At 44.0% G+C, this 27,950-nt stretch overlaps 1 protein-coding gene across 1 annotated transcript; it reads right to left on the reverse strand.

The window, feature by feature from the left end:
- Positions 1-12,013: 12,013 nt before the first annotated feature.
- On the reverse strand, positions 12,014-27,598 carry mrps15 (mitochondrial ribosomal protein S15). The gene is made up of 8 exons (XM_072247250.1): positions 27,426-27,598; positions 27,054-27,110; positions 25,980-26,055; positions 24,794-24,842; positions 21,201-21,285; positions 13,890-13,948; positions 13,241-13,432; positions 12,014-12,221 (listed from the first exon to the last, which is right to left on the reverse strand). The coding sequence occupies exons 1-8, from the start codon at positions 27,553-27,555 to the stop codon at positions 12,108-12,110; spliced, it is 762 nt and encodes a 253-aa protein (XP_072103351.1). The 5' UTR covers positions 27,556-27,598; the 3' UTR covers positions 12,014-12,107.
- Positions 27,599-27,950: the final 352 nt, after the last annotated feature.

Raw genomic sequence — 27,950 nt, forward strand, 5'->3', positions numbered from 1 at the left:
ATTCAAACTTCTCTTTAACATTGAAATCGAAGTCACATATATCACATGTGCTGCAGCTCATTCTACATTCTCACCACCGTCTGAGTGAAGAAGCGCCCTCTATATTCCCCTTAAACATTTCACCTTTCATCCTTAACCCATGACCTCTACCTCAGTGGAAAAGCTTGCTTGTGTTTACCCTATCTATACCCCTCATAATTTTGTATGCCTCTATCAAATCTTCCCTCAATCTTCTATGTTCTGGGCAATAAAGTTCTAACCTATTCAATCTTTCCTTATAGCTCAAGTCCTGCAGTCCTGGCAATATTCTTGTAAATTTTCTCTGTACTCTTTCAATCTTATTTACAGCTTTCCTGTAGGTAGCTGACCAAAACTGAACACAAAAATCCAGATTAGGCCTCACCTTATTATACAACTTCAACATAACATCCCAACTTAAAAACTTTGATCTATGAAGGCCAATGTGCCAAAGGTTTTTTTAACAACCCTATCTACCTGTTATGACACTTTCAATGAATTAGTGGACCTGTATTCCCAGATCCCTTTGTTCTACTACACTCCTCAGTGCCCTACCACTCACTATGTAAGACTTGTTTGGCCCTCGCAAAGAGCAACACGTCACACTTGTCTGCATTAAGTCCCTTCTGCCATTTTTCCAGCTGGTCCAGATTCCACTGCAGTCTTCCTCACTGTCCACCACACCCCCAATCTTGGTGTCATCTGCAAATTTGCTGATCCAGTTAACCACATTATCATCCAGATCATTGATATTGATGACCAACATCATTCATGCATTCACGAACGGTGAGGATCCTGTGGGACACTACTAAACACAGCAATCCAATTACAAAACATCCCTATACTGTCACCTTCTGTCTCCTGTTGCTGAGCTACATTTGGATCCAGTTTGCCAACTTGCCCCGATCCTCTGGGCTTTGGCTTTTTGAGCCTTCTGCTTCTTGATGGTGGAGGTTGAAGTAGCCCAGGAGGTGCTGGGTTGGTAGTTGCTGAATGGTTAGAATGATTAATAAGGTGCCTATCATCCTGGGTAGTGTTGAGCTTTCTCAGTGTATTTGGAGCCATGGTGACCTAGGCAGATGGAGAGTATCCCACCAAACTTGTGCTTATCGGTGATGGAAAGGCTTTGGGGTATAATTGACTTTAGAATAGCCCACCTCTGACCTATTCATGTAACTGCAGTAATTACATGGCGGTTCTGGTTGACCGTAGGGATACTGACAGTGGGGGACTTGGTAATGGTAATGCAAGTGAATGTCAACAGTAGGTGGGTAATTGGTATATTGGGCATGGTCACGGTGTGTTATAAATGTTGAATGTTGCTAAATACAGGTCGATCCTGCTTCCTTTTGTGAGGAATTGTGAATGGAATCGACCACTATGCAATCATTACTGAACCTCTTGTAGACACAAAATAATCTGCAGATGCTGTAAAAGATCAAAGCAACACTTTCAGTACGCTGGATGAACTCAGCAGGTTGGGCAGCATCGGTCAGAAACGATGAGTCGACGTTTCGGGCTGGAACCCTTGACAAAGGGTTCTAATATCAACTGACGCTACAAGCATTCTTCAAATCCTTCCCCATCTTTCATTCTTCAGTCCTGACAAAGGGTTCCGGCCCGAAACGTCGACTCATCGTTTCTGACTGATGCCTCCCGACTTGCTGAGTTCATCCAGCGTACTGAAACTTTTACTGAACCTCTTGTCGTGGAAGGTCAGTCATCGATGAAGCAGCTGAAGATGGAGAGCTCTGAGGAGCTCCTGCATGAATGACCTGTGGATTCATCCCATTTCTTTTGTTACCCATTGACTTCAGTTTTCCCAGGCTCCTTGATGCTACAATTAGGGTAAGTGCTGCTTTGTGTCGGGGCAGCCCGTTTCTGGAACTCACATCTTTATTCAACACTTGGGCCAGGGAGAGCCACCTGCTGAAATCCAAACTGAGAATTGGTGAGTATGTGTCACTTAACACTGTCAACAAGAGCCAATCACTCTGAGAGTGCACTGGACAGGAATTAGCCAGATTAGATTTGTCTTGCTTTTCATGAACAGGGTGCACTGAGCAGTTTTCCATGGTGGCAGATCAAGCCATCGATGTACTAGGACAGCTTGGCTGGAGGGTCAGCTGACTCAGGATCAAGCCTCAATATGACAGCCAAGAGGTTTCCTGACCTCATGAACAGTGTGGTGAACTGTGCACTGAATAGATTGAATTGACTATTGTTCTTGGAGAGGTTGGTTTGCTTATCCTTCCAGAAGCTTCTATACTGGTGAAGAAGGGAGACAGACTGGACCATCTACTTGCACTGAAGGCAGAATGTGGTTACAGGAGATTTAGTCTTGTCTTTAATTTTCAAGTGCTGGGCTCAGGATGTCACCTGTTCTTTTATTAGTGATCTAATTGTCCAACTCCGTGTTCTAGATGTAGCAGTAACATAGATCTTTAATGTGACCCTTTAGTTGTGGATCACCCAGCTCCACCTGCTGAGTGCTGATTTTACTGCTTAACATCATCTGTAACTTTTATCGTGAATGTCTGTCTGTGCTGAGAGCTCTCTAGTCAACTGAGGAAAATGGTGTTTGAAGGTCAGCATCTCATACCTGGCATAAAACTCGTCATCTACCGAACAACACTGATCCCACCCTCTTTTATGTTTCCAAGACCTGAACTACCTATAGCAGGCATGTCACGATGCCACCAATGTCTTCAAACCTCTCCAGCTTCACTGCAAATCAGCAGCTTCAATAATAATGCCCAGGTTACACCTAATTGGCTGGCTCTGGACAGGCATGGATTCGTATGCCAAACACCATTCCAGAACAGACACTCAAGCTCTGTTACAGGATGTAAGTGAGTACCAGATAGGCAGAGGAAGATATTCAAGGACATGCTCAGAAAATAATATCCTTCCTGACTCCTGGGAACCTCTGCCCCACATCATTTCAAAGTGGGGAGATTTGAGATGGTATTGAGAATCTCAAATGCATTTGTTGGGAACACACAGAAGCCCTGTATTAGCAAGTGGTGGAATGAGTGGACCACCTCACAAACTACTCCATATCTACCCTGTCTGAGGTTCCCTCCCTGGCCCATCAGTCACCTCAGAACACCTTGAACTGGAGTGGAAGTGAGAAACTGCTGATGAGGCAGCTTTCACGAGGAATTCTGCAGATGCTGGAAATTCAAGCAACACAGATCAAAGTTGCTGGTGAACGCAGCAGGCCAGGCAGTATCTCAAGGAAAAGGTGCAGTCGACATTTCGGGCCGAGACCCTTCGTCTGATGAAGGGTCTCGGCCCGAAACGTCGACTGTACCTCCTCCTAGAGATGCTGCCTGGCCTGCTGCGTTCACCAGCAACTTTGATGAGACAGCTTTGCCTGGTTGGCACCTTAGTTTTAGATCCATCCGATCCACTTCACTGAACCAGGGTTGATCCCTGACTTGCTCGGATTTCTGTAGTGAGGAATATGCTGACATCTGTACAGGAGGGTAGAAAGGATACAGGAGGCTGGATAACAAAGAACTCCCCAGTATCGTGGTTGGATTTGACCTTAATTACATTGGACATTTGCTCAGATTTTGGGATAAAGGAATTACGAACATACACACTCTACCACTGTTTTACACCCAAGTTTAACTTTTTTTAAAAAATATTTTAAGAACCTTTCCCTTTTCATACACTATTCTATATTTTTATAGGTCCACATTTCTCCACATGGATATCCATTTCCTCTTATTTTGCTCATTTGTTCAATGTAATAACATTTCTATGCAACTTAAATCCTTATTCTACAATGCTTTGGATATGCATATGGAACAGCACAGCCCCTTCAGTCCACGATGTTGTGCCAATCTTTTAATCTACTGTCAGATCAAACCTTCTCTCCTGCATAGCCCTCAATTTTATACCATCCATGTGCTTATCTAAGAGTCTCTAATGTATCTGCCTCTACCACCACCTCTTGGCAGGGCGATCCATGCACCCACCACTGGGAAATAAAAAAAACTCTACTCCCCTACATCCCCCTTATACTTCCCTCCAAACAATTTCAAATTATGCCCCTTTGTATTAGCCATTTTCACACACCTTGATCCTTATGCAAAAGCACCATTTTCCTGTAGATCCTAACAGAAACATATCCAAATGATGTCTTAAAACATTGCTGCAAATGGCTGTCAATTAGTCAATGTTGTACAGTATTACTGAGAATAAGGTGGCTCAATTAGCTTTGGGGTAATGCTTAAGCTGGAGCATGGGAGCACACACCAAGGAGCCCAGCATTCCAAAACATATGCAGGTTCTCTGTTGATCATCACTGAGAGGGTGAACCACTTTAAACTGCATTTTCACCAGATACTCAGTACTATTGAGACTAAACCAAGGTAACAGAGGCCGAGAGAAATGACTGAGCAGCTAGCACGTGGTTCAAACAAAGAAAGTAGTTTATGGTAATTATTTTGCTTGTTGAATAAAATGTCTATTACCAGATTTCCTGTGTCAAAATCTTGGATATTTTGTTACTCTGGAATAGTTCAAGCACTGTGTACATTGGGTATTGTAATGTTACTTGCTGTGGTTAACATGCACTTTCTTACCTGCAAATAAAATTATATATTACTTTTATTCAGTCTGTGGTCTAATTGCATGTTTATTATCTTCTGGGCAGGCAGGATTGTTCCCTGGTGTATCCTCACAATAAATAAATTGTTGTTCATAGGATCGCAGAATTACCATAATGTGCAAGCTTATGTTCTGTTGCACATGTGGAAGCTCTGCCATGTACCAGTGGATTGTGTTGCAACAGCACACATTTAGTGGACAAAGAAAAATTGATGAAGACTAATGTAATGTACAGAGCGTTTCTGGAGATTCACCAAAGAAAGAAGTAGCTGGGATTCTCAATAGACAAAAAGGAAGAACTGGCAGGCCCAGAGGAGAAGTCACCTAGCCCAGCTAAGGTACATTCTAGGTTGCTGAAGGGAGGAAATCCTGACCATAATCTTCCAAATATCAACAGGCTTGAGAATGGTGCACGAGGACTGAAGATTTTCAAGTGTTATTCAACAAAAGGTGTAAGGTAGACCTAAAGAACTAAAAGAAGACACCAAGAGAATGCAGATGGTGGAATCTGGAAGAACTTAGTGGGTCAGATGGCATCTGTGGAAGGTTGAAACTCTTCACTTGAACTGAAAAAGTGGAGTTAACTAAATGGCATTCTAGTGATTTACAGATTTTATAATTATTCAGTGTTCATCCATCATCAACATCGATGAGAACCTCGACACCAGTATGATGGTGTCGAGACTAGCGCGTGATTTGGATTTAAGTGAGGGAGAGTTGAGCAGCTCAGCGGATGACCAGGATGTCTTCTGTGTCTAGTCCTGCTCTACACATTCCACGGCGCTTGCAGAGACCGCCTTCTTGACTTTTGGACCTTCCATTGGTCTCGTCCGCTCAATCCACCGGAGTCCTTCTGTCCTTCTTCACATGCTGGGATAGATAACTCCCTATCTCACCGGGGGTTTGAGACCCATCGGCTACCCTCACTTGGTTTAGCCGGCTTGTCAAAGCTGTTACCCGGTGTGTGGCCACTGTCGCATGCAAACAGCTACGGGGAGCCACAGGTGAGAGCTGAGTGCCAGGTGGAGACCAAAGGTGGACTAACTGCCTAGAAAAGGATGTGACATGTTCCCCCACCATAGGTGCTACCCCTCCCTGACACCCCATACACCCCTTATAATTATTACTACTACATTGAAAATACTTTGAATATATGGCATTAAGTCTGATTTCTGTAAGTCAGGTCAACTGATACTGGGGAGTCCCTGTAGTTACCTGGTTTATCCCTGCTGCCGTTTTTAAAATAAAGGAATAACATTAGCCATCTATGTGTTCCAGGCCCTCACCTATTGCTAAAGAAGATGCAAAAATCTATCAGAGCCCCAGCAACAACTTTTCTTGCTTCCCATAGATATGCAGAGATCTTATCTGGCCCTGAAGATAAGATTTACTAACGTTGGACAGGGTTCAGAGAAGATTCACGAGAATGATTCCAGGAATGGAAGGGTTACCATATGAGGACTGTATTCCCTGGAGTTTGGGAGAAAGTGGGGGGGGATCTCATAGAAACATTCCAAATGTTAAAAGGCCTAAACAGATTAGATATGACAAAGTTATTTCCCATGGTAGGGGAGTCTAGGACAAGAGGGCACAACTTCAGGATTGAAGAACATCCATTTAGACCAGAGATGCGGAGAAATTACTTTAGTCAGAGGGTGGTAAATCTATGGAATTTGTTGCCACGAGTGGCTGTGGCCAAGTCATTGGGTGCATTTAAGGCAGAGATAGATAGGTTCTTCATTAGCCAGGGCATCAAAGGGTATGGGAAGGAGGCAGGGGAGTGGGGATGACTGGAAGAATTGGATCAGCCCATGATTGAATGGTGGAGCAGACTTGATGGGCCACATGGCCTACTTCTGCTCCTATATCTTATGGTCTTATCTTCTTGAGAATATTGGCAGCTTTAAAATTAATAATAAAATAAATCCAATTTTTATTGTTACCATTCTAGCCAATAATTCCATTATCATCCTCTGAGCAATATAACCCCCACTATTTCTGAAAGACTACCAGAGGTAAAGCAGGAAGTCAGACTAATTCCTATTGGAACTTAGAAGTCATATAGAAGTACAGCACAGAAACAAGCCCTTTGACCTATCTAGTCCATGCCAAACCATTTAAATTGCCTACTCCCTTCGACCTGCACCTGACATAGCCCTGCCATCCATGTTCCTATCCAAACCTCTTTTAAACGTTGAAATCAAGCTCACATGCACCACTTGTACCGGCAGCTTGTTCCACACACTCATGACCCTGTGAGTGAAGAATTTTCCCCTCGTGTTCCCCTTAAACTTTTCACCTTTCACCCTTAACCCATGACCTCTGGTTGTTGTCCCTCCCAACCTCAGTGGAAAAAGCCTTGTTTGCATTTGCCCTATCTATACCCCTCATAAACTTGTATACCTCTATCAAATCTTCTATATTCCAAGGAATAAAGTCCTAATCTATTCAATCTTTCCTTATAACTCAGGTCCTCAAGTCCTGGTGAAATCTTTCTAAATTTTCTCTGTACTCTTTCAACCTTATTTACATCTTTCCTGTAGATAGGTGATCAAAACTGCACACAATACTCCAAATTAGACTTCACCAACATCTTATACAATTTCAACATAACATCCCACCACAACATAACTTCCCTGTATTCCCAGATCCCTGTGTTCCACCACAGTTCTCAGTGCCCTATTGTTCACTGTGTAAGACCTACCCTGGTTGGTCCTCCCAAAGTGCAACATGTCACACTTGTTTGCATTATATTCCATCTGCCATTTTTCAGCCCATTTTCCAGCTGGTCCAGATCCTTCTGCAAGCCACAATAGCCTTCCTTGCTGTCCACTACACCCCAATCCTGGTGTCATCTGCAAATTTTCTGATCCAGTTAACCACATTATCACCCACATCTTTGATATAGATGACAAACAACAGCAGACCCAGCACCATCCCGGCACAATCACTGATTTATCACTCGGCTCCAGTCAAAGAGGCAATCACCCACTAACACTCTCTGGCTTCTCCCACAAAACCAATGTCTAATCCATTTTACTAACTCATCTTAATGAATTCCAAGTGACTGAACCATCTTGACCAACTCTTATACGGTACATCTTTGAACGCCTTACTGAAGTCCTTGTAGAGAACATCCGCTGCCTTGCCTTAACTTTCCAGAATCAGAATCAGGCTTATTATCACTGGCACGTATCGTGAAAATTGTTAATTTAGCAGCAGCAGTTCAATGCAATACGTAATATAGAAGAAAAAATTAAGTAAATCAATTACAGTATATGTATATTGAATAGGTTAAAAACTATGCAAAAACCAGAAATAATATATATCTAAAAAGTGAGGTAGTGTTCAAGGGTTCGATGTCCATTTAGGAATTGGATGGCAGAGGGGACGAAGCTGTTCCTGAATCACTGAGTATTTGTCTTCAGGCTTCTGTACCTCCTGCCTTATGGTAACAGTGAGAAAAGGGCATGCCCTGGGTGCTGGAGGTCCTTAGTAATGGATGCTGCCTTTCTGAGATACAGCTCCTTGAAGAGTCCTGGGTACTTTATGGGCTAGTACCCAAGATGGAGCCAACTAAATTTACAACCATGCAGCTTCTTCTATATCAATAGAAGTTTTTGAGTGTATTTGTTGACATACTAAGTCTCTTCAAACTCCTAATGAAGTGTATTTGCTGTCTTGCCTTCTTTATAACTGCTTTGATATGTTGGGACCAGGTTAGGTCCTCAGAGATCTTGACACCCAGAAATTTGAAAGTGCTCACTCTCTCCACTTTTGATCCCTTTATGAGTATTGGTATGTGTTCCTTCGTCTAACCCTTCCTGAAGTCCACAGTCAGCTCTTTGATCTTACTGACGTTGAGTGCCAAGTTGTTGCTGCGACACCACTCCATTAGTTGGCATATCTCACTCATGTACGCCATCTCGTCACCATCTGAGGTTCTACCAACAATGGTTGTGTCATCAGCAAATTTATAGATGATACCTGAGCTATGCCTAGCCACTCAGTCATGTGTATATAGAGAGTAGAGCACTGGGCTAAGCAGATACCCCTGAGGTGTCAGAGTGTTGATCGTCAGCGAGGAGTATATGTTATCACCAGTCCGCACAGATTGTGGTCTTCTGGTTAGGAAGTCGAGGATCCAATTACAGAGGGAGGTACAGAGGCCCAGGTTCTGTAACTTTTCAATCAGGATTGTGGGAATGATGGTATTAAATGCTGAGCTATAGTTGATGAACAGTATCCTGACATAGATGTTTGTGTTGTCCAGGTGGTCTGAAGCCATGTAGACAGCCATTGAGATTGCATCTGCCGTTGACCTATTGTGGCAATAGGTAAATTGCAATGGGTCCAGGTCCTTGCTGAGGCAGGAGTTCAGTCTAGTCATGACCAACCTCTCAAGGCATTTCATCACTGTAGACAAGAGTGCTACCGGACAGTAATCATTTAGGCAACTCACATTCTTCTCCTTTAGCACTGGTATAATTGTTGTCTTTTTAAAGCAAGTGGGAACTTACACCCGTAGCAGTGTAAGGTTGAAAATACTCCCGCCAGTTGGTTGGCACAGGTTTTCAGAGCCTTACTGGGTACTCCATGGGGACCTTCTGCCTTGCAAGGGTTCACCCTCTTTAAAGGCAGCCTAACATCAGCCCCTGAGTCAGAGATCACAGGGTCACCGGGTGCAGCAGGGATCTTCACAGCTGTAGTTGTGTTCTCTCTTTCAAAGCACGCATAGGTGTTGAGTTCACCTGGTAGTGAAATATCGCTGCCATTCATGCTATTGGGTTTCACCTTGTAGGAAGTAATGTCTTGCAAACACTGCCAGAGTCGTCATACATCCGATGTCGCCTCAAACCTCGTTAGAAATTGTCTCTGCCCTTGAAATAGCCCCCTGAAAATCATACCTGGTTTTTCTTGTACAGACCCGGGTCGCCAGACTTAATTGCCACAGATCTAGCCTTCAGTAGATGACATACCTCCTGGTTCATCCACGGCTTTTAGTTTGGGAATGTACAGTAAGTCTTTGTGGGCACGCACTCATCTAAACAGATTTTAATGAAGTCGGTAACAACTGCAGCATACTCATCCAGATTCAAACTTGAATCCCTGACTGCAGTCCAGTCCACCGATTCACAGCAGTCCTGTAGATGCTCCTGTGCATCCCTTCTTGGTCCTCACTACTGGTGCTGCAGTCTTCAGTCTCTGCCTATGCTCAGAAGTACAGGTCGGTGATCAGACTTCCTGAACTGAGGGCGTGGAATAGCGTGGTAGGCATTCTTGATGGTGGCGTAACAGTGGTCCAGTGTATTGCTTCCTCTGGTATTGCAAGTGATCTGTTGATGGTAATTGCTTAGTGATTTTTTTTTAGACTGGCCTGGTTAAAATCTCCCAAAACAATGGTGAAGGCATTAGGGTGCACTGTTACGTGCATGTCGATCCCTTTGCTCAGATCATCTAAAGCCTGATTGACATTGGCCTGAGGTGGAATGTAAACTGCTACCAAAATGATCCCGGAAATCTCCTGTGGTAGGTAAAAAGGACAGCACTCAACTGCTAGATATTCCGGGTCTGGTGAGCAAAATTGGGACAGCACTGATATATTTGTGCACCAAGAAGAGATGATCATGAGGCATACTCCTCCACCTCTGTTTCTGAGAGACTCTATAGATCTATCCTGACAGTGTATAGTAAACCCGCCGATCTATATTGCTGCATCCAGTATGGAAGGGGTTAACCAGGATTCCATGAAACAAAGAACACACACAGTCCTGTTAACTTCCTCGTAAAACTCTAAGATTGGTTTGACATGACCTACCACCACGATGACACGCAGGCTATCCTTAATCTGTCCACATCTATCCAAATATATATCTGGTCCCTCAGAATACATTCCAATAACTTTTCCCACTACTGATGCCAGGCTCACCAGCCTATGTAATTTCCTGGTTTATTTTTAGAGCTTTTCTTGAACAGTGGAACAACATTGGCCATTGCTCAATCCCCTGGTACTTCACCTGTTGCTAATAATGATTTAAATATCTCTTCTAGGGCCCCAGCAATTTTTGCACTTGCCTCCTGCAGGGTCCGAGGGAACACCTGGTCAGGTCCTGGGAATTTATCCACCCTAATTTGCTTCAGGACAGCAAACACCTCCTCCTCTGAAATCTGTAAAGAGTCCATGAAGTTGATGCTGCTTTGCCTCATTTCTACAGACTCCGTGTCCATCTCCTGAGTAAATACAGATGCAAAAAAATCTTCCCCATCTCTTCTGGCTCCACACATAGATTACCATTTTGATCCTCCAGAGGACCAATTTTGCCCCTTGCAATCCTTTTCTTCTTGACATATCTGTAGAATCCCTTATGATTCTCCATCACTCTATCTGATAGAGCAACATCATGCCTTCTGATTTCTTTCTTATGTACTCTCCTACATTTCTTATAATCCATAAGCACACCATTTGTTTTACTGCCCTCACCTGCTACGCACCTCCTCCTTTCTTCTTAACCAGGGCCTCAATATCTCTTGAAAACCAAGGTTCCCTACATCTGTGATCTTTACCTCAGTTCTGACAGGCACATACGAGCATTGTAGTCTCAAAACTTCAGTTTTGAAGGCCTCCTATTTACCAAGTACACCTTTGCCAGTAAACAGCCTGTCCCAATCCACACTTGCCAAATCCTTTCTGATACCATCAAAATTGGCATTTCTCCAACTTTGAATTCTTTTCAGTATCAATGTACAACAGATTACACTCCAATGCTGACAGCAAAACTGGAATAATTTTGCAGTATTTAAGATTAAGGACAAAGCATAATGTAATATGTATTACTTTGAGCTTAGTTAAAAATACTTTAAAACAAAAACATTGATGTATTTGAGGTTTATGTGATTTTAGATAGTTTTTGAACTTTTTTAAACATTCAAAGCTTCATTGGGGTTGACAGTTGACAAAGACTGTGGCTTAGCTGGCTTTAAAAATTTCAGGTTTTAGTTGTCCATCTGCTACCTGACACCCTAAATGATGGCATTCCATTGTACACAACCATGCACAAGTTGTCTGTAGTTCATTGAAGGCAAGTGCATTTTTACCACAAGTCAGCAGTAAGCAAGTTGTAACCTATTACTCTACCTGGTTTCTGCAGCCACCTCAGGACTCTGTGACGTTATAGCTTGCGGCTGAATGGGAGCTGCAAGTACTGTAGATTTGAGGAGAATCAGGAAGTGGCAGTTATACAAACCATGTTAACAAACTGGACTTTAGAAGCACTACATGCATATACTGGTATCAGTAGGCTTCAGCATTGTCATCAAGATAACCTACATGATTCGGATTCTTCAACAAAGTATTCAAAGAGTACACAAGGAATTCAAAAAGATAAATATTTATTAATTGAACACTGAAGTTTTGGCTTCTTTCATTGGAAATACGGCAGATACCAGCCAGCAGTGTGCACTCCTGGTCACACAGGGGTACCTTCATTCACTTTTCCACTGACAGACTGGGCTTTCTCTGTAGCTGCCGCTTTGCGCTTCTGCCGTTCAGCAGCACGGATCTTCCTCACCTCCTGGAAAACCTGAATCAAAGGAGTGACAGAGGATTATTCTGACTGCAAAAGTGTGTCTGGCCTTTTCCATTTTTTTGTACTCCACGTGGCCTTGCTTTTTCCATTCTTTAGTCCAGTTCTGGTAAGGGTTTCCTTTTTGCAAAACCAATTCTGTTGCAAGAACTCTACCCAAAGGCTCATCTTTCAGAGTTGCTGTGTTTCTCTTACATTTTGTCATAACTTTTCACTTCAGATGTATGATAAACATTACTGCAAATATTTCTCTTCACGTTATTAGTATCTGTGCAGTTACTTATATACAAAATTAATTAAGTACTCAAACTAAGCTTGTTTACTCCTTCCATTAAACATCACAAACAGTGTACTCCTCAGGATGTCATCTCCACTGGGCTGGAGTTCAACTTGCATCACGGATCCCCCAGTCTTGGTCCAGCAATCATTCTTCCTGCGCAACTTTGCATCATCTTTAATGGCAGGCTGTTCAACGGTACAGACAAACTGATTCTACCTTAAGCTGATATCAAGATCCGTACATTCTGGGCATCAGCAAAAGGCAGAAACTCCAATCAAACATCACCACTCAGTGTGCCAACTACCCTGCAATAGCTCAGTTCCAGTGTTGATGTTGTACTCATTAGTCATTCTATAACGGAGGCCTTTCCAAGATTCATTTATCATGCCTACTTCGAAATATAGAGTGAACTGTGTCATTTGCTTTAACAACCAACACGACCCGAGGGTGTGCTGGGGGCAGCCCGCAAGTGTTGCCGCACGTTCCGGCTCAAATATATTACGCCCACAATGCTGAGCAAAACACAGAAAACAACAGCAGCAAAACGAGCCCCTTTCCTCCCTGCCTCCCACCCACTCACCCACAGGACAGGTCGTTTTCTTCCGCCAGTGGACTAGCACTAAATGATGATCAGAATGGCTCCCTAACTGACTCAAACCTCCCATGTCCTAAAGAAGGGTTAATTGCAACTCCCAGCTAATTGCCCACTGATAACCCTGCTGGCTAATATCCTTACCTTTATGCACAAAGCTTTCTTGGCAGCCCATCGCCGTGTCACTTTCCTGTAATACTCAGGGGGGAAGGTATACTGGATGCCCAACTGCGTGCACAAATTCTCGAAAACATTGTAGCGCGTCCGCCGGAGGTACTTCAGCAACTTCTTCCGCCTGTCGATTGCCATCAGCATATGGCGTTTGTTGGTCTTATCCTGGCCAAGTGAAAACATGAATGAGTGCTAGAGAGTGGGGTATGTAACTACTGAGGGCCAATCATTTCCCATAACAGGTAACTAGGGTGGAGACAAGGGGAAATGAAGGTCAAGTGATTTAATTAGTTTGGCTATCAACTGAATTAATAATCCTTTCAGCTTAGTACATGAATAAATGCTGTGAAATAACAGAATCCAGTGAGAGGAACTATTAAAGCCACAGAATTAGAGAGAGCAGGGCAGTGAGATTAAATCAGAGAGGTGCAGTAATGGAATTGGATGAAGAGTAGAAGTTAGCTCACATGGACCACAAAACTGAGGTCAGAGAGGGGGAGATGGAATGAGCAGAATGCCTGTGATAGGATGCAGACTGAATTTGTGTAACAATTTTAGAAACCATCAGCTGGAACTATTTGAAACAGGAAGCTGTAAAGTGCAGTAAAGCTGATGTACTCACCTTTCTGTGGAGCTGCAGGTGCTCCTGGTAATTCCGAATTTTTGCTGTTAAGATGGCAACTAAGGGAAGGATAGAGGAGAGGTAGGTAATTTAATGCATAACCATCTATGCTTTAAACTGAAATCATGGAGCGAAGAAACACAGATGCTGGAAACCTGAATTTAAAACTTTTACACTTGAGATACCCAAAAGGCATTTGATTTCAGGTATCCAGCAGCTGCTGTTTTGGTTGCTTCAGATTCAGTAACAATGCACAGAAATAACTAGTCAGTCCGAGTTTGCACCAATCACCCAGTTCCCATCAACTTTCTTGATTCTACCACTCTTCCACACTTTACAGTAGTCAATTAACTTACCAGCCCACATACCTTCGGGATGTGGAGGAAAATCAACACACCTGGGACTGTCCCTATTTCTGGAGAAAGGTCATTTTCCTGACACATTAAGTTTGATTTCTCTCCACGGATGCTGCCTGCTTGGAACAGCACACACTGAACCATTTCATGGTTCGATGATCTTCCAGTACATCCTTTAAACTCATGTGTGCTCAGAGTATAAAAAAATGTGGCTGCTCTAGCTTCCCCTCTTCAATCTTTCTTCACAGGTGTAAATTTTCACACTTGCCAATATTGTAAATTTCATCTGCACCTTCTCCAGTGCAATCACATCTCCCCCGGAAGGTGATGACCAGAATTACATCCATATACTACTAAAACTCTCATGCTCTGTCTGTTTGTGACCGCCAATTAGCGCAAACGGTGCATTACAGCAGGACTTTTTTTTGGCTAAGTCAAATTAAAATGCGCTAACTTACAGAATGCAGGCAAAGTTCAGCGTTATATATTCACATAAAATTGCTCATTCGCCAAAAATCAACAGGCTGGCTTTCACCCGAGACCCGATCGGCCATCATGGAAATCGGGACGCCACAGCCCGACGCATGCGCACGGCCAGCCTCAGCAGTGCCTCACGAAGCTCACAGAGCCGCTTCTACCTTCCATGGAGACCGCGACGCCACAGCCCGACACATGCGCACGGCCAGCCTCAGCAGCTTGGAGGCTTTGGTGGTACTGCTTCCCATCTTCTATCAAGCATTAGGGTAAAAATATATGGATAGCCTAATTATGCCACGTAGAAAGAGAAGGGGGACATTATAGTCAACAGATGTTGCCAAACGTCGTCGGGAAGCGGCAAGGAGAGGGAGAGAACAACAGTCGGATGAGGCCAGGGCCGCACGACTCCAAGATCAAAGAGTCAGGACAAAAAGGATGAGAGAAGACGAGACAGAGGAGGACAGGCATGCACGTCTCCAAAATGACAACAATAGGCACAGGCGGAGGACAGAACAAGAATCTGATCAGGCCAGGGCTGCACGACTCCAGGATCAGAGAGAAAGAACAAATGGTAGAAGAGATGAAGAGACGAAGGATGAAAGGGCTGCGCATCTCCAGAATGACAAAAACAGGCAGAGAAGGAAGAGAGAGGAAGAGACAGAGGAGAAAAGGAAAGATCAACTCGAGAATATGCGGCACAGAGTAATTATTGCGAGAGTTGCTGAAGACGACAATGGCCGCTTTCAACAACAATACCTTGACGGAAAGAGCAAGGCAAAATGCACAACTCGCATGCCGTCACATTTCTGCTGACATTGGTTCGATGACCAGAGTATGCCCTCACTGTCGTGCCTTCCTATTCACTGGAGAAACCGCACATTTCTACTGTATGAAGGAAAAGATCAAGATAGGCAATTTGCAGCCTCTACCTGATGAACTCCTCAATTTGTACAGCAATGATGAACCTATTGCAAACGAGTTCAGGAAGAACATCAGACAATACAATTGCCTCTTCCAAATGACATCCTTCGGTGCCAAAGAAGTCATTCGAACTAGGAATCGATGGAATCCTTCTGTGATTATTCAAGGCCAAATCCATCATTACATCGGGACATTAAATTCCAGACCTGACCCAGCAAGCCCGATTCCTTCAAATTTACTTCATGGATATTTAATGGTCATTCTGGTCACATATTTGTCTTGGTATGCGTCTTTCTTCTTTAATAAGCTGAGTTTTTCTTCTGTAATTTCCAAATCAAAGAGATAGCAATAGCATTCAGGAAAATTTAATGTTCATTCTGGTCACATCAGACTGCACTACCCTTCTCTCAGAGGGTGCCCCAACGGGTCACCCCATTGTCTAGTACAGAACTCAACCTGTACTCTTATCTAGTACATGCTCTGGCATAATGTACCCATCCTTATATTCTATATATTGATTAATAAAGGCATCTCTCTGATGTGGCTTTTAACCACTAGTGACCTGTTTGCTACCATTAAAGACCAGTAAAATTATACTCCAAGGTTTTAATGCTCTTCCACTTTGCTCAATATTCTCCCAGTTATTGTACACTCCCATGTTTTCTCACAGTCCTCTGCTTTATATCCTACTTGCCACTTTCTGACCATCTGCATCGTACTGCAGTACAGAGGAATAACCATCCAAGGCTTTTATTATCACCTACAGAAAGATTGTACCCTCTATAATTAAGTTTGTATCATTACAATATTGCAAATAAGAAATTAGCTATTGAGCACTGTAGAACTCTCATTGCATCAGGCTTCCCATCACAAAAATAATTCTCAAATCCCCAATATCATTACTTGTTTCCTGCTCCCGAGCCAATTTTGAATTGCAAGGTACCCCTCTCCAATACTTGAGGACTATTACACTGTTGACCACCTGGGACCCTGTTTCCACCAGGAAACAATAGTTTCGTTATTGCTATTGTTGATCCTCCTTGTGACCTCCTCAAAAAAAAATTCAGTCATTATTCAGGCAGGGCATTATAATAAATTCACGTACTCTGACCTGATTTGTTTTTCTAAATGAAAGTTCGTACTCAGAACAGATTCTAAAAATCTGCCCACACTGAAGATATATCAGAGATACACATCAAAGTTGCTGGTGAACGCAGCAGGCCAGGCAGCATCTCCAGGAAGAGGTACAGTCGATGTTTCAGGCCAAGACCCCTCGTCAGGACTAACTGAAGGAACTTTGATGTCTGTTGCTTGAATTTCCAGCATCTGCAGAATTCCTGTTGTTATATATCAGCGATTCTGTTTTTGCTACCACCAGTGTGTACATTGACACGTTCTAAGTCAACAGTCTTTTCCCCAGGGTAGCAGAGACTAAAATTAGAGGAGATACAGTTAAGGAGTGAGGGGAAAGATTTTAGAGACCTGAGGGCAACTTTTACCACACAGAAGGTGATACATAAATGGAATGAGCTGCCAAAGGTGGTGGAAGAGACAGGTACAATTGCAATGTTTGAAAGGCACTTAGATACATGAATAGGGAATGTAGAGAGGGATAAGGGCTAAGCACAGGCAAACGGGACTAGAACATGTAGATAACCTGGTCAGCATGGGCCAGTTAGGCCAAAGGATGCTTCCTTTTGGATAATTCTATGACTCTAAATGCACATGAAAAGTTCTCTATCTATGGGACGCTTGGCCATTTTCTGACAATGGTGTCATTGGTATCATTCCTCTAGGTTATTTTTAAACCCTCCCATATGCAATTGGTCCAAATCTTCTTAAAAACGGATTACAAAGTGGAATCAAATTTATGTTAAGTAAATTATAGCATTTCCAATCTTCTGATATTGAATCCAGTTGACCTACATTGTTGGTAAACATAGATGATAAGTAACAAAAGTCGGCAATTATTGAAATATTGCTGTCAAGTTTCAGAGACATAAGACCATTAGAAACAGCAGGTTTCAACCATTCAGTCAAATAGGTCGACTTGTCCTTAGTAACCTACACTACAAATCTCTTAACAACCAAAAATTCTATTGATCTGTGTAAATATTTTCAGTCCTGTAAGATGGGTGCCGGGCACTTTGTGAGATTAGGCGGGCGCTGGGCGCTCGGCTGGGGGCCGTGGTCAGCAACTTGGGCCAGCTCCCCCACCAGACTGAGTCTGGTGAGGACGGTGTGAGGTCACCCAGCAGGACTGAAAAAAAACAAGACCTGACAAAGGGCGGATGAGCTCCTTGTGAGCCAACGGCCATCTTCCGTGGAAGAGATTAAAGCCTCACCGTGTATCTACGAATAGTATGCGATGCACCTAGTTAGAAGAGACATGATGAACTTGGGCGCTGCACCGTCTGCCTGGACCTGCCCAAGGCCTCCGCCTAAGGAGGGGCCGAGCTCAAAGAAGCGGCCATGGCTGGAGGCCGACACGGCCTCGGGCTCGAGTTCGATGGAGGCGGTGGCGGGTGGTGCCAAGGCGGCCAGCGAGAACAAACTGGAGGAGAGGCTGTACTCGGTGCTGTCGCAAGATCGAAGAAGATGGAGATGCATAGCCGCCAACCCCGGATTCGGGACGGCACCCACTGACTGACTGACTGACTGACTAAAGATGGAGTATTACTTGCCTAACTTAGCAAGAATATACTTACTGATTAAGGCTGCATAGTAACTTTGATAATTGATTCTAAAGATTCACCACCCACTGGGATGACAACAATCGTTACTTGCCTTCTCTGTCTGTATTAGAAGAGGCCAGTTTCTGCTTTAAGTCATCACTCTGTGGCATTGATTCAGTGGTTTCTTTCTCCATTAGAACCACCTGATCTACTGGGCACATCACACACCTCCGCCATTATAGCACATAATACAGAGAAGCATAATCTCCAAACTGCTCCATTAACTCACTGTAGATCATCATGCCCCTCATCACCTTCATTATTTGAAATGATCTTATTTCCTCTTCCCCAATCCTCATCTGAAACATTGACTGTTTCTCTTTCCACAGATGCTGTCTGATCTGTTGTTTCTGCTTTTACTGATGGACTTCAGTAGATCAAGCTGACTCTTCATCTCATGTTCTCAATATTTATTGCTTACTTATTTATTATTATTGTTTCTTTTTATTGTATTTGAACAGTTCGTTGTCCTCTGCATTCTGGTTGAGCATCCAAGCTGGGTGGTCTTTCATTGATTCAGTTATAGTTATTATTCTATAAATTAATTATGGCCCCAAGAAAATGAATCTCAGGGTTGTATATGATGACATATAGTTCCAAGAAAAAGGTTCTGAACCCTTTGCGATTACCTGGTTTTAATTAGACAACGTGTTATGAGTAACCTTCATCTCAGTCACAATAATAGACAAACACAATACTAATAACAGACAAACAACTGTACTTTTCATGTCTTTATTGAACACATTGTTTAATCATTCACAGTCCAGGCTGGAAAATGTATGTGAACCCTTGTATTTAATAACTGGTAGAACCTCCTTTAGCAGCAATAACCTCCACTAAACGTTTCCTGGAGCCGCTGATCAGACTTGCACAAGGGCGAGTTTGAATCTTAGACCATTCCTCCATACAAAACTGTTTCAACTCATCAATTTCTGGGATACCTAGCATGAACTGCCTTCTTCAGGTCATGCCACAGCATTTATCCATACTATCCTTTGACCTCAACAGTCACATTTTTACAGATACTGATTGCAACATTTTAACGGTAAACACGACCGCCTTCCCCAGGCACAAGTTAGTCAAATAACAAGTCTCCTCTTCTTCTTCTTCTTGTTTTACGGTGGTTGGCACCCAGCTTAATGGTGCATTACTGCCACAATAACAAGTCTCCCTGGAGACACCTCCTTATATACTCTCTTGAGTGAGCAGGGCATGGGTGGGGCTTAATTCTCGATGCTGACTGGCTGGATCTGAACTGCCAATTCCTGACTGGTTAGTTTGAATTGAGCTTGTTCTGATTGGTTGACACAACTCCGACACAGTTCAGAGGACGCAATTAGACAAAGCCTAAGCAGAGTGGCACCTGGAAGACCTAAAAGAACTGTGTCAGGGAGTTGTGTACTCCATAACTTTATCACCATGCCAAAAAGTATATTTTGGTGAGACTGGAAGTTTATTGAACACGGGATAGCTGTGGCTTAAAAATGAAAGCAAAACGAATTTGGCTCGCTGAACACTGTCTATCATGCTCAGGTAGACCAAGGTTTGATGATGCCAACATCCTTGGCATGGTAGAGAATGCCTACAAGAAAAAGAATAGGGAATCACTTGAGATGAAGCATGTAGGGGACCTAACTGTAGGTTCTAAAAGTGTAGAGATAACTCCAGTCTGGCACCAAATATTCCTAAAGAGGGTGTGGCCTAAAAAACTCATCCAATCAAAACAAAGCCAATTCAAACTAGCCAATCAGGAATAGGCAATTGAGATCTACCCAATCAGGATAGAGTATTCTTGTTCAGTGCTTTTCTTATAGTGGACGCATGAACGGGGACTTGAGCGAGTTCTAGAGATCTCTGTAGGCCTCTTGATGCTACCCTCGGGTTCTTTTTCACCTTCTTCAGCATTGCGTGTTGTGATCTTGTTGTGATTTTTGCAGGATTCCCATTCCTAGGGAGAGTAGCAACAGTATGGAGTTTCCTAAATTTGTGGACAATTTCTCTTACTGTGGAATGATGAACATTAAGGTCTTCAGAAATACTTTTGTAGCCTTTTCCAGCTTCATGCATCTCTATAATTCTTCTTCTAAGGTCCTCTGAACATTGTTTTGATTGAGGCATGGTGCACATAAACAGATAGTTCTTGGGAAGAGCAGGCTCTGTCAGTAACTGGACTTTGTGTGTCTTTTATAGGGCAGGCACCTCTACAACTCACACCTTAAATTTGATTGGAACACTGACTCCAAATAGCTTTTGTAGAAGGCATTACCCCAGAGGTTCACATAATTTTTGAACCTAGACTGTGAGTGATTAAACAAAGTGTTCAATAAAGACTTGAAAAGTGCAATTGTTTGTATGTTTTTAGTTTAGGCAGATTGTGCTTGTCTGGTATTGTGACAGATGCAGATCAGGCTACATTTTATGAGTAATTAATTTGGAAAACCAAGCAATTGCAATGGGTTCACAAACTTTTTCTAGCAACTGTAATAATATACTTTGATAATAAACTTACTTCGAACTTTGAATAAAATGCAACTGCGCTGAAATTGACAGCATTCTTAAAGGGCTCGTCAGGATGGAGTTTGTTAGGCTCAATCTCCTGAACACAGAAGCTAAAATGGAGGTTATATTAGTATCAGGCATTTAGAGGCAAAGGATGGTTTTGCTTGTAAGAAGCCTGTCAATATGTAGCCACTAAGCTTATTTGGTAAAACTGGCGATCGGATGGGAAAATGACATCACAACTAGGATCCTAGTTCATCTGTGTCCTGGTTTTTAATGAGTGACTGAAATACAATGAACTGTGCATGGAAAGGCAAACTCACCTTGGACTTCTGTGGAACCAACGTCACTGGGGCTCCTCCGCACCTTCTCCACCAGCTGGCTGGTCTTCAACTGCAGCTTCTCTCTCTAAAAGTAAGTCATGCAATCAGTCCTGTACCAGCAGGAAAGGCAACAGCACAAGCAGAATACGTATAGAAAGGTTAACCTGCCCCCTTCACCGTATCCACAGTGAATCACAGGAAGGAGTATTAGGTAAATTCAGATGAGCAGTTCTTTCAGCCCAGGCTCTGAATGTGCTAAGTGTTTTTAAATTTACGTTGATGGTTATGTTCTGGAGTTAATAAGTTGCTGTTAATAGCCTCCAAATCACCAGTCTTTACACATTGTGTGTAACAGCCAACAGATCAAACCATAGTCACTTAGGAATAATAGAAATACCCAAAATTCAACACAAATATTTAATTAAATGTGGCAAATGTTCAGGGGATATTTGTGTGCAGTTCTGCATAGGTACGTTCCAATGAGACAGGGAAGTTATGGTAGGGTACAGGAACCGTGGTGTACAAAGGCTGTAGTAAATCTAGTCAAGAAGAAAAGAAAAGCTTACGAAAGGTTCCGAGAGCTTGGTAATGTTAGAGATCTAGAAGATTATAAGGCTAACAGGAAGGATCTTAAGAAGGAAATTAGGAGAGCCAGAAGGGGCCATGAGAAGGCCTTGGCAGGCAGTTTTAAGGAAAACCCCAAGGCATTCTACAAGAATGTGAAGAGCAAGAGGATAAGACGTGAAAGAATACGACCTAGCAAGTGTGACAGTGGGAAAGTGTGTATGGAGCCGGAAGAGACAGCAAAGGTACTTAATGAATACTTTACTTCAGTATTCACTATGGAAAAGGATCTTGGTGATTGTAGTGATGACTTGCAGCGGACTGAAAAGCTTGAGCATGTAGATATTAAGAAAGAAGATGTGCTGGAGTTTTTGGAAAGCATCAAGTTGGATAAGTCACCAGGACCAGACGGGATGTACCCCAGGCTATTAGAGAGGCAAGGGAGGAGATTGCTGAACCCCTGGCAATGATCTTTGCATCATCACCGGGGACGGGAGAGGTTCCAGAGGATTGGAGGGTTGCGGATGTTGTTCCCTTATTCAAGAAAGGGAGTAGAGATAGTCCAGGAAATTATAGACCAGTGAGTCTTACTTCAGTGGTTGGTAAGTTGATGGAGAAGATCCTGAGAGGCAGGATTTATGAACATTTGGAGAGTTACAATATGATTAGGAATAGTCAGCATGTCAAGGGCAGGTCGTGCCTTACAAGCCTGATTGAATTTTTTGAGGATGTGACTAAACACATTGATGAAGAAAGAGCAGTAGATGTACTGTATATGGATTTCAGCAAGGCATTTGATAAGGTACCCATGCAAGGCTTATTGAGAAAGTAAGGAGGCATGGGATCCAAGGGGACATTGCTTTGTGGATCCAGAACTGGCTTGCCCACAGAAGGCAGAGTGGTTGCAGATGGGTTATATTCTGCATGGAGGTGGTGTGCCTCAGGGATCTGTTCTGGGACCCTTACTCTTCGTGATTTTATAAATGACCTGGATGAGGAAGTAGAGTAATGGGCTAGTAAGTTTGCTGATGACACAAAGGTTGGAGGTGTTGTGGATAGTGTGGAGGGCTGTCAGAGGTTACAGCAGGACATTGATAGGATGCAAAACTGGGCTGAGAATTGGCAGATGGAGTTCAACCCAGATAAGTGTGAAGTGATTCATTTTGGTAGGTCCAATATGATGGCAGAATAATGTATTAATGCTAAGACTCTTGGCAGTGTGGAGGATCAGAGGGATCTTGGGGTCCGGGTCCATAGGATGCTCAAAGCAGCTGCATATGTTGACTCTGTGGTTAAGAAGACATACAGTGCATTGACCTTCATCAATCGTGGAATTGAATTTAGGAGCCGAGAGGTAATGTTACAGCTATATAGGACCCTGGTCAGACCCCACTTGGAGTACTGTGCTCAGTTTTGGTCACCTCACTACAGGAAGGACGTGGAAACCATAGAAAGGGCGCAGAGGAGATTTACAAGGATGTTGCCTGGATTGGGGAGCATGCCTTATGAAAACAGGTTGAGTGAACTTGGCCTTTTCTCCTTAGAACGACGGGGGATGAGAGGTGACCTGATAGAGGTGTATAAGATGATCAGAGGCATTGATTGTGTGGATAGTCAGAGGCTTTTTCCCAGGGCTGAAATGGCTGCCACAAGAGGGCACAGGTTTAATGTGCTTGGGAGTAGGTACAAAGATGTCAGGGGTAAGTTTTTTTACACAGAGAGTGGTGAGTGTGTGGAATGGACTGCCGGCAACGGTGGTGGAGGTGGATACGATAGGATCTTTTAAGAGACTTTTGGATAGGTACATGGAGCTTAGAAAAATAGCGGGTCATGGGTAACCCTAGGTAATTTCTAAGGTAAGGACATGTTCGACACAGCTTTGTAGGTCAAAGGGCCTGTATTATGCTGTAGGTTTTCTATGTTTCTAAACACACATTGCTCCCCTTGTTGAAAGTATGGACAATGACAACCACCCTCTCACCAGAATTGGCAAACTATCTACTTCCTTCCAACTTTCACAGTAGCTGCAGTCAGCTGTAGCTTCCACTTCGTTAAGCTGTTGTGACCCGGGTCTTGTGAAGTCACCGTCTCTCTGTTTCCACATTCCCTCACTGAGACTCTCCAGCATAAATTACCACCGACGTTCCCAGAGTTTGTCACAGCCTCATGCTAATTTTAACCAAATTATTAGAATTAAATAAATTCGAGCTCTGGAAGGACAGGGAACTGTGTTTCTTTTATTATATATAACTGGTTCAGCCTCTTTAGCCACCATCCCAAATGAAGTCCTTCCCAGCTGCGATGTTTTTATTCCCATTGATTGTTGTTTAGAGATACAGCGGTTTCAGCCCATCGTGCCCATGCTGCACAATTGCATACTGGTGACCTATTAACCCAACCCATATGCTTTGGACTGTGGGAGGAAAGTGCAGCCTCTGGAGGAAACCAACATGGTCACAGACAGAACATACTCTCTCCTTACAGGCAGTGAAGTTGAACCCCACATGGTCACAGACAGAACATACTCTCTCCTTACAGGCAGTGGTGAAGTTGAACCTGCCCCGCTATCATGCTGCCCCAATTTACTAACTGCACAGGCTGTTACTCAGTGAGCCTGTAGCCTGCTGCTGTTCTTGTTTAGTAGCTGGTGGTATACAGAACAAAGGAACAATTCAATAATAAGCCACTCCATCCTTCCTGTTGCAAGTTGTGCTGGAGAATGACGACTGAAGAACAAGAGCACACTTACTCCTGAAGGACAACCACCCCCTCACATCACCTGCTTGTGTTCCGTGACTTTACTAGCAATGTTTTCCAGATCAATCCTGATTAGACCAGCTTACACACAGGAACGTGAATGTATAACAGTGCAGTTAGTTGTATAAAATTGTAACTCAGCAGCAGAGGGGAGTGGTTAGGAAGAAATAATGAAATGGGACATCACAAAAATATCAGAAAATGTCAGTTTGGAATGCTGCAAATCACAGAATGCTCTTCTTGAATACCATCCAAAAAGGGGAAAGACTTACATGACTTGCCATTTCCAACGACAGCATCCTTCGAACCACTTCATCAGTCCTGGAGAAAAATATGTCCCAGAGTTAACACCTTTACATTCTCTTCCCTTTTTTTCCCAGCTTGGTCTCCCTGCACACTGCCCCAATTCTACATCCACATCCATTCCACATGCTGAATAACACGTGCAGGGTTACCAAGCGGCTTGACACAAGACAAGAATAGACTCCAAAGAACTGTCAGGGCTGTGGAAAGGATTATTGGTGTGAATCTGCCCTCGATCCAAGACTTATATGCATCTAGAGACAGAAAGCAAGCAAGCAGCATCATTGTAGACCCGTCACACCCTGGACATCACCTGTTCCAACTCCTTCCTTCTGGTAGGCGCTTTAGATCACTGTATGCCAGGACAAATAGGTACAAGAACAGTTTCTTTCCGTATGCCATCAGTCTTATGAACACTTGAATTTTAGTCTATTATAAACCGTCTACCTGTACATACACAGGTATACCTCATTGTATATAGTTCACGATTATTGCACTATTGTTTTGTTTGCTTTTTGATTCTGTACAGCGAGAGCTCAGGGAAACCGGCATCAAATTCCCTGTATGTGTCCACATACTTGGCAATAATAAAGGATTCTGATTCTGATTCCTGCCTGCGGGTGACTGCGTTCTCCACGGCCCTCAGTTCCAATCCTCGTGGGTATGCACACTCTGCCCCGAAGCCCGATTCTGAGTAACCATTCCGCCTGCCCTGGTCATACCCCATCTCACCAGTGGCTACATTCTCTGTATCCCACATGTGCCAGCCACCTTTTTCAAAGGGCTTTCTCCACAGTACTAGCCCACTCAGACTGAGCAATGCAGCAACTCATCTGCTCAGTAAGTCACGCGGCAAAAGCAGCGGGGGTGCCCATTCAGTAGAATTCCACACTCAGTTTAAAATGTGAGCATTTAGCAATTTGATATTTAGAGTGGCAGCCAAGGATTTCCTACAATCCAGTACAATATTCAAAGCTATAGGGAGACACAAGGGACTGGCCAGAGCTAGCTTCATTCGAAATCATATCAATATCATCAACCTCTCTGAAATAAACAGGGCCAGTTTTGAACAGGCTGTGCCAACAAGAGGTAGGGGCTGAACTAAACGACAGTGTTTAAACATTGAACAGCAGTTAGGGAATGATAGCTACGTACTTGTTCACTGCCTCCACGTCTCGGTAGTTTTTCTTCAACATGGTTGGTGTCAGATCATCCAACTGGCTTGGAAATTCTATCAGATAAAAATATTGTTAAATTGGAAAGGCATTGAAAAACTTCATCCAAAATGCAGGGCACAAGGGCTGTAACCATGCACATACAAGCTTGGTAATATAAATAGATATTCAGTTCCAATCACAAACAGTCCTGCCGAAGGGTCCTAGCCCGAAACGTCGACTGTACTTTTTTCCCCATAGATGCTGAATTCCTCCAGCATTTTGTGTGTGTTGCTTAGATATTCAGTTTGGTCTGCTCTGCCAGTCCTTCTCACAATTCTCTAATAGCTTCAAGTATGACCTTGTGAAAGTTCCAGTGGTTATTCCCATCACTTTACCAAATATTCCCACCCTGACACCCTATAATTGCTTTTATCCATCCTGATTCTTCTCTCAGGTATCCACTCCTCTACCAAGCAAACTTAAAGCCTCCTCAAAGGCACCCAGCAAGGATTTTGGTCCCAGTTATAATCTACCAGGCAGTCCTAATAACAATCCCACAGTCTCAAAATTGTAAAATCCACACTCCTGCTTCATGCATCCAGTTGCTTTATCCACCTTTTCCTGTACTTTTTTTTTGTATGTGTACTGGGAGTAATCGTGATATTATTCCTTTTCAGGTCCCTAAATTCTCCTTGCAAGACTTCATTCCTTCGTTCTATCTATGTGGTTGGTACAAATGAGATACAGTATTTACAGCCCTTCACCCTCTCCCTCAAGGATTTTTTTCAGATATTTAATGGGCTCCATCGGGCTGGGGTTAGGCAGGGGACGTTTCACCCACACAATCACCCTTCAGTCCCTCCAACCTCTCGCTATTTCTCATCGTCTTCCTCTCCTGTCCAGAAGCGACAGGTCGATCAGGAGATGAGGCAACAAGGCATAAAGTCCGAGGCTGAGCTTCTCTGAGGGACGCCGCGGGCTCAGCTACGGCCAATGCCAAACACCCGCGGGCCAAGCTCTGGGTGCCACTGTCTGCAGGACACACACACACCGACCGCCGCTCCCCACCCACCTGGCGTCCTCTTCGAAACCGTGGCGAGGCAGCGGGTGAGTGGCTGCAAGGCCGCACCTGCAAAAAGAAACGACAGAGTTACGGTCGGACTGGACCCAGCAGCCTTCCCTCCCCGCCCCAGCCAGCCCACTGTTCCTGTTCCCGTCCCCGTCCCCGGACCACGTCCACGCCGCTCTGGCAGGTACCGGTCCACCTCACCACTCGAGGCGTGGGCCGGAACCCATCCGGTCCTCGCCACCCACCATACCCCTCCAGCCCAGATCCCGTCTCCGTCCCTGCCTGTCGCACCCGTCCCCGAGACCCAGTTCCCGTTCCTTCCATACCCGGTCCCGCACCCACTCCTCCCTCCTCCCTTCCGGCCTGATAGCTTACCCAGCCGCCACGCCAGCCCACCATCATCTCCTCTGGCCCAGCAGTAGAGAGGACGGTAGGCCTGGCCGCCGCAAACAGCCAGGCCCCGAGCCCCGGTCTCTAGTAATCCATACACCGCTCTCCGCAACATCGGGCGTCATTCACAGCGCGACTCGGAAACATCATCGGAAAGCGACAGGCACCGCAGTTTGTACCACGTGGGTGGCTGGGCGCGCGTTGCCATGGACACCGCGGAGGCAGCGGCGCCTGGAGAGTGATGTCTCCTCACCCAACGAAGGTGAAACGACATAGAACGCGTGCAGGGGATATACAAGCCATTCGGCCCACCGTGTCTGTGCTGAACACGATGCCCAATTCAACTAAACCCCTCCTGTACGTGGTCCATGCCCCTGCACATTCATGTGTCTGTGGTGACCGCGTCCAGCGACGCATTTCAGACACCCATCATTCCGTTTTTCAAAACAAAAGCTCGCATAGCTCCTTCGAACTTCCTCCTCTCACGTTAAAAGCAAGTCATCTGGTTTT

This window comes from Mobula birostris, chromosome 30 (assembly GCF_030028105.1).
Source record: "Mobula birostris isolate sMobBir1 chromosome 30, sMobBir1.hap1, whole genome shotgun sequence".
NCBI classification, from domain to species: domain Eukaryota; kingdom Metazoa; phylum Chordata; class Chondrichthyes; order Myliobatiformes; family Myliobatidae; genus Mobula; species Mobula birostris.